Source organism: Propithecus coquereli, unplaced genomic scaffold (assembly GCF_000956105.1).
Source record: "Propithecus coquereli isolate 6110/MARCELLA unplaced genomic scaffold, Pcoq_1.0 Scaffold907, whole genome shotgun sequence".
Classification (NCBI taxonomy): domain Eukaryota; kingdom Metazoa; phylum Chordata; class Mammalia; order Primates; family Indriidae; genus Propithecus; species Propithecus coquereli.
The window spans coordinates 409,247-416,345 of NW_012155363.1; the positions used below are offsets into that span (position 1 = coordinate 409,247).

Consider the following 7,099-nt stretch of genomic DNA (forward strand, 5'->3'; position numbering starts at 1 on the left):
AAATAAATAAATAAATAAACAAACAAAAAACAGTGATCTCCTGGTGCTCCTTCCAGCGAGGTTTATTTCGGCCTCCGGCAGGAAGGGGTGCTGAGTGGGAAGAGGTCACTGGAAGGCCGGGTGACTCTGAGGGTCTAAGGAAGCAACGACGGGGTTGAGCAGAGAGGAGCAGACGGTCCCCTCTTCCTGGAGCCAGGTTTGCAGAGGCTGGGGTTGTGTCCAGCATCCCGTGCGGGGCGGGCGCAGGCCTGACAGGACGAGGCCAGGCCGTCACGTAACAAGACACAGACAAGGGGCAAGCGGGCGGGAAAGGGGGCAGAGGAGTGATCTGCTTTCCCACTGCTGCTTTCCAGGAAAACCAAACTGCCATCTGCTCCGTCCCTCGATCTTCCTCCTGATAACACTGGTCCTGGTCCTCCTGGGGTAAGAGACGTCTGCCCGTGATGTGACCGATGGCGGCCAGGCTGGGGGGACGGCCGATGCAGCCAGCGAGACCCGCGGGCCCCCGAGCGATGCCCGCCCGACTGTCACAGACTAACTCGGCCCTAAGGACCCCTGTGCCCACGCTGGCTCTGGCGGGACGGTGTCCACCCTCCGCTCGCCCCTTGTTCACGCTTGGCCTGGGTGGGCTCGTGCGGCCCCTGCACAGACGAGGAGTCCGGGGCTGGGAGGACAAGTCACTTGCCACCGCTGCGTGGCCGGGGGAGGGGAGGGCCAGCCTGGGCCCTGAGCTGTCAGCTGCTTCCAGATGGAGCAGGTCCTAAACCACAGAAGCAAGTCACTGGCCAGCTCTGCGGGGCATCCGTGGACACGGCCAGGAAACAGTCCCTGGGGTGGCCTCGGGGGCTGCACTGACTGGACACGGGTCCTTGGCAACTGCTGCAGGTGCCCATACACGGAGCACTGTCCCCAGGGAGCCCCCTCCTGGCGTGGGACGTGTGAGTCTCCTGGGCTTTGCGGAGGAGGTGCTGGCCTGCAGCAGGGGCTGTTTGGAGGGAGGGATGGACAGGCGGGTCTCGCTGCTGCGTCCTGAGCAGCTGCCTGGGGTGCACCCCCTTCCCGCAGCTACGGGATCCTGAGCCCCGGAAGCCGGATGCTGGAGAGCCTGGGGGCCGGGTGAGTAGGGGTGAAGAAGGGGAGGGGACCCTCTGTGCTGGCATGGCGGTCTGGGTCCTGCTCTGGGCCCCCCTGCCCATCCCAGGCCTCACATCCACGCCATACCGGCTGTGCCCGAGGCCTGCCAGCTCCGCCCTTCAGCAGCTCCCAGGACCCTGGGCTGCGTCTGCCCGGCCTGCCCTGGTCCGGCCGCCCTCGTCTCCGTCTACCCTGTCCCCACTCCCCTTGCAGGAGCTAGAGTGACCTTTCTGGAACATACCTTAGGATGCCCTCTGTGGTCTGGCCCCCACTCCCCCCAGCCAGAGGCCGGACTCCAGCCTCTGTGGGTGCTGTACCCTCTGCCGGGACCACTCGTCTGCCCCTGCTAATTCCCACTCGTGCCAGTCCCCATGTGTCAGAACACGGCACCCCACTCGTGATGGCGGACGTCACAACCGCGGGCCACTGTCTCTCCCTGGGGTCCGGCCTCCTGTCTTCACTGGGTGCAGCTGGGTGATTCTCCTTGGGGCCTAAGGCGGTCCCAGGCAGACGGTGGCTGACAGCATGTTTCTGGCGGTGGGTGCTGGCTCTCCGCCAAGACACCTCCCCGAGCTCCCCATGTGGCCTGGGCTTCTGCTCCCTCAGCTGGGACTTTCAAGGCCAGCGTCCCAAGAGAGATGGGACAGGAGTCGTACTGCCTTTGAGAACCTGGATTCAGAAGTCGCCCGTCAGCACTTGTGCCACATTTGATTTCTTAGAAGGATCAAAAATCAGACCCCACCTCTTGATAGGAGGCGGCCTCAGAATTTGCAGACATGTTCTAGGCATGCTCCGCCCTGCCCAGGCTCAGCTCAGAAGCGTGTGGCTCGGCCGAGGTCTGCCCTCGGCCTGCAGCGTTCGACGGTCCAGCCCTGGGCCCACCGCCACCGCGACAGCTGTGCTGTGCCTGTTGCAGGTGGATCCGCTCCACACTTCGGGCCGCCACCGTGCCCCTGTCCCTTCTACCAGGACCCCCAGCTTTGCTCCACGCACTCGTGTCCTAAATTCTGCCCCTGGAATAAACCCCATCTCCTGTGTTCTCACCCTGCAGCGCGGCTGTTGGAGAACCGGACGGCCTGCACGCGGCCACGCTGTCAAGGTACAGTGTCTTCGCCTGCTGCCTGTGCGCGTGTGGGCAGGGGCGCGGGGCCGGGCGCGTCCTCTCTCCTGCCACGGACGATGGCGGCTCCTTGCCCAGTCTCCACTCTGACTCTGCTCAGGGGCATTAAGCACATTCACGTTGTTGTGCAACCATCACCACCATCCATCTCCAGAACTTTCCGTCTTCCTCCGTCCCCACGAAACACCAACTCCCCGACCCCCTCCCCTAGCCCCTGGCACCCACCGTTCTGCGGCCTGTTGCTGAGTGCGGCTGCCCTGGCTACCTGGTGCAAGTTGGATTACACAGGACAGCGACCGACTCCATGCACTGAGCTTAGCGTCCTCACGGCTCGTCCAGCTTGTGGCCTGTGTCAGAATTGCCTTCCTTTTTAAGGCCGACTCCCTGCTTTTAAACACCGTCATGGGACATCCAAAGTGCAGCCATCATTGACAATTACGAGTGGCAGCGGGCTCATGTCTCCTGGGGCTCTGCATCACGTTAGGACTGGCGGTGCTTGGCGCCACTGCTGGGGCCGGCCCCGCGACAGCTGAGAGAGGCAGGTGTTGCCCTCCCGCTGCCCAGACGGGAAGGCCGGGCCCTGCAGTCACCGGCCGTGAAGGGCAGAGCAGGTCAGGCCCAGGTGATGGCCTGTGTACCCGAGGGCTTTCCCTGCGGGTGACCGGGAACAGAGGCCACGCCCAGCCTCCTCTCCTCAGCGAGTTAAAACATGACCCGACCCTGTAGGCCGCCCGCAGCCTTGAGCCGAGTGGAAGGCAACGCGCCCCGAGGTCACTCCGCTCCCTGGCGGTTGGCAAATGCTTGGCGAGGACGGATTGTGGCTGACGCAGGGCTGGGCCCCACGTAACTTCCCGCAAACTCACGTACCGGTGTTCCGTGTTTGCAGGATGGTCTATCCCCAGCCCAAGGTGCTGACGCCCTCGTGAGTAAACTTCCTGGCGTTGAGGAAGATGCTAAAAGCGGTGTCCTTGGTTTCGGTCTCCAACCGAGCTCGCTTTGCTGGTCCTGTCCTCTGAGGTTTCTGGGGTCTGCCTTTGGAGGCCCACATGGTTCTGCCTCTCCTTTCCCTTGCTTTGACTTGCGTTTCTCGTTTCCTGTCCCTGTCCTACCCCTTGACCCGCGAGTCTCGCTCCCCTAGTGGCCCAGCAGGGTCTGATGTCCTGGAAGGGCTGGAAATGGCGCGCCCGGCTGCAATCTGGACCGGTTTTCCCGCAAATGCCAGTCCTTCCGGGAGGGTGGTCAGAGGCCCTGGATGGGGTGGCCGAGCGCCGGCGTCAGCATGGGTGGTCCCCTGCTCTCTCCCTGTGCAGTCGGACAGATGTCCTGGTCTTGACCCCCTGGCTGGCTCCCATCGTCTGGGAGGGGACTTTCAACAGCGACATCCTCGATGTGCAGTTCCGGCTCCAGAACACCACCGTTGGACTAACTGTATTTGCCATCAAAAAGTAAGTAGGCGAGTGCTGGGGACATCAGAGTCTGTCCTTGTCTTCAGGACCGAAAGGGGGGACCAGCCTCATCCTCCCACAGGGTAGATGTTACAGGTCCTTTGCTTGGCGTCCTACTGAGCTCTCCTGAGCTCACCGGGTGAATAAAGCCCTTCCCTGGAGGCTGCTGTCACCGGCAGTGGCAGCTCTAGCGCTCTGCCCCCCTCTGTACCTGCGGCCACCCCCCAGCTGAGCAGCAGCCACCCCCCACTCAATACCGGGCCCCAGGTGGGTCCCTTTCACTGGCCAGAGATGGCAGGAGGGGGACACCTGTGTGCTCTCCTTGGACCAGTAGACGCAGGACGCCGGCAGAGCTGTGGGCACACCTTTGTGCTCACCTGTAGGAGGGAGGGGCAAAGCACCTGACCCCAGACCCCTGGAGAGGTAGCTGGCCGTGAGCGGGGGACTCTGGGTCAGGCCGGCTTCACGGGCCGGCAGGGCAGCCCCAGCGTGCAGCTTGACCTCTGGAGCCTGCGGGGAGCCAGGCCAGTGACAAGGCCACCCCCGGGGACTGCCGTGGGGCGCAGAGGGAAGCGTGTGGAAGGGCGCGTGTCCTTCCCCCAGTGCTCTGCCTCCAGGAGGGTCCTGGGGCCTTTGCAGCCCCCTTTACTCGTTCAGACGCGGGAAAGGAGTGCGCCTACTTGCCGGGACCAGGAAGGGCCAGGGGACAGCCCAAGAATTCCTATTCCAGTTCCCAGGGACAAAGGACTGGAGAGAGCCCCCGGGGGCTCTGTCAGGGCACCATCTTGCCATTGCACCAGGCCATCTGTCTCCCCTCTGGGCCCTGAGCTGATCCCCACGTCCCCAGCACCCTCGGAGAGAAGCAGCCCTGCCAAGTCGAGCCAGGAGCCCACGGCCACACCCCACAGTGGCCAGGCCTGGGCTCGCGCCCCTCACGCCCGGCGCCGGTGCTGGGCTCTCTCGGCCCCTGTGCGTGTGTCCCCTGACTGCCACGGTGCCTGCACTGCCCTGGGACAGATGTGCAGGGAGCTGGGCGGGGGTTAGCAGCCATGGTGCCTGCGCTAGACTCTGGGGTCTTGGGGGCACAGCACACTTGCGGGGCAGTGGGGGAGCCCCTGTCCCCAGGGTGGGAGCACGTGGCCCTGGGAGACCGCAAGGAGGGCCCAGCCATTGCAGCAGTTGGAAAACTTCCTGAGGTCGGGGCAGACACCTGCCCTGGGCCCAGAAGCTTTGACCCTTGGATTTGAGGTTTGAGGCCCGCACTGTCCGCCCTCCCTTCCCCTTCTCCTTTCTGGGGTCCCCGTGGTGCCAGACCTGGTCCCTGATCCAGTGGAAGAGTCAGCAGTGACCCCGCCTTAGCACTCTAAGCAGTTTACTGAGCACCTGCCCACAAAGCACCCTCAAGCCTCCCAGAGGAAGCTCCAGGGTGTAGAGATGGGCGTGGGGGACCCAGGAGAGCCACTTACAGTGAGGGGGCAGGAGGCCGGGCCCTGGCCGGTCCAACCAGCTCTGCCGGGCGTGGTAAGGGAGCTGTGTGCCGGGGCTTCCTTCCAGCCAGGCATGGCAGTTTGCCCCAGGAGGGGGCCCACGCAGGGGGTTTCCCCCGGAGCCCAGCTCCAGCTCTGCTGCCTGCGGGCCGCGGTGAGGTTTCCAGTCCCCTAAGCCCGGCTCTCCTGCCACAGACGGTGCGGGCTCCTGCGTCCCAGGGAGGAGGGGAGCCAGGCAGAGCTGAGGCCTCGCTCAGGACGGGGCGGGGAGCGCTGTGCACTGGCTGCCTTGAGCCTGCCAGGGCCTGTCCCACCAGCAGAGTGGCCGCCGGGCAGGGCCTGGCCAGTGCCGGGCGGCCTCCCGCAGCCCCGCCGCCCACCTGCCCCGCAGGTACGTGGTCTTCCTGAAGCTGTTCCTGGAGACGGCGGAGAAGCACTTCATGGTGGGACACCGGGTCATCTACTACGTGTTCACCGACCGGCCGGACGCGGTGCCGCGCGTGGCTCTTGGGCCGGGCCGGCGGCTGCAGGTGCTGCGTGTGCGGTCCTACTCGCGCTGGCAGGACGTGTCCATGCGGCGCATGCAGATGCTCAGCGACGTCGCGGAGCAGCACTTCCTGCACGAGGTGGACTACCTGGTGTGCGCCGACGTGGACATGCAGTTCCACGACCACGTGGGCGTGGAGATCCTGTCCTCGCTCTTCGGCACCCTCCACCCCGGCTTCTACGGGCGTCCCCGCCAGGCCTTCACCTACGAGCGCCGGCCCCAGTCCCAGGCCCACATCCCCTGGGACGAGGGTGACTTTTACTACATGGGTGCCTTCTTCGGGGGGTCCGTGCCCGAGGTGCAGCGGCTCACCAAGGCCTGCCACCAGGCCATGATGGTCGACCGGGCCAATGGCATCGAGGCAGTGTGGCATGACGAGAGCCACTTGAACAAGTACCTGCTGTACCACAAGCCCACCAAGGTGCTGTCCCCGGAGTACATGTGGGACCAGCAGCTGCTGGGCTGGCCCTCGGTCCTGAGGAAGCTGAGGTTCGTGGCAGTGCCCAAGAACCACCAGGAGATCCGGAGGTCTGAGCCCGAGAGCTCAGGGCAGGCTGGCCGGGCAGCCGGGTCTGCCTCCCGGGCCACCCGAAACTAGAACCAGTTTCAGCAGATAGGGTGCGACTCCGCTCCCTTTTTCTTTCCTGCTGGAAGAAATCGCTGAAGCCTAACGCCCACCCCACCCTCGAATTCAGGCTGACGTAGCACCACGCCCCAGAGACCACAGACACAGGCAGACAGACAGGCACAGACAGACACAGACACGCACACACACACGTGCACACACACACTTAAGCTGCCCCAATTCAGGGCCTTGGGTACCAGTTCCTGGCAGGGCCACTGCCTGCAGCGTGTGCTCCCAAGGAAGCTCCAGCTCCAATGGGGCAAGTGGTCTCAGCCCCTCCGAACAGGGGGTCAGACATAAGTCTCCTCCAGAGCAAGGAAGGAGCCTCTGGGACACAGTCTCGGGGAGGGGGGCCTGTGTGCCAAGACACCGGCACACATCTTGAGCTTTAGGCTTTAGGCAATACCTTCATCTTCTTGAAGGCTCCTGCCCCACCCTACCCAGCCACCTGCTCCCCACAGGGTCCCCCTAGCCCCCCTCAGCTCAGGAGAGGCTCCAGCCTGACCCGCTGTTGCTCAAGCCAGACACCCGAGTCCTCCGTGACTCCTCGGCAAAGCCTATCCGAAAACTGCCCACAAGTCCTGCCAGCTCTACCTTCCCAGACGTTTTTTTTTTTTTTTTTTTTTGAGACAGAGTCTCACTCCTTTGCCCGGGCTCGAGTGAGTGGCGTGGCGTCAGCCTAGCTCACAGCAACCTCAAACTCCTGGGCTCAAGTGATCCTCCTGCCTCAGCCTCCCGAGT

General features: G+C 64.1%; 1 protein-coding gene across 2 annotated transcripts in view; it reads left to right on the forward strand.

Annotated features, from left to right (window-relative positions):
* ABO (ABO blood group (transferase A, alpha 1-3-N-acetylgalactosaminyltransferase; transferase B, alpha 1-3-galactosyltransferase)) overlaps window positions 1-6,487 on the forward strand; it is a 6,733-nt gene extending 246 nt beyond the window's left edge. The window contains exons 2-4 of one of the 2 annotated variants that reach the window (XM_012664702.1): window positions 3,141-3,176; window positions 3,565-3,699; window positions 5,578-6,487. In XM_012664702.1, the coding sequence (XP_012520156.1) occupies window positions 3,142-3,176; window positions 3,565-3,699; window positions 5,578-6,331 (924 nt within the window). In that variant the 5' untranslated portion in view covers window position 3,141 and the 3' untranslated portion in view covers window positions 6,332-6,487. Of the gene's footprint in view, window positions 1-2,980; window positions 3,177-3,564; window positions 3,700-5,577 lie in introns of those variants that run through there. The other variant, XM_012664701.1, reaches the window with a different exon arrangement.
* Window positions 6,488-7,099: the final 612 nt, after the last annotated feature.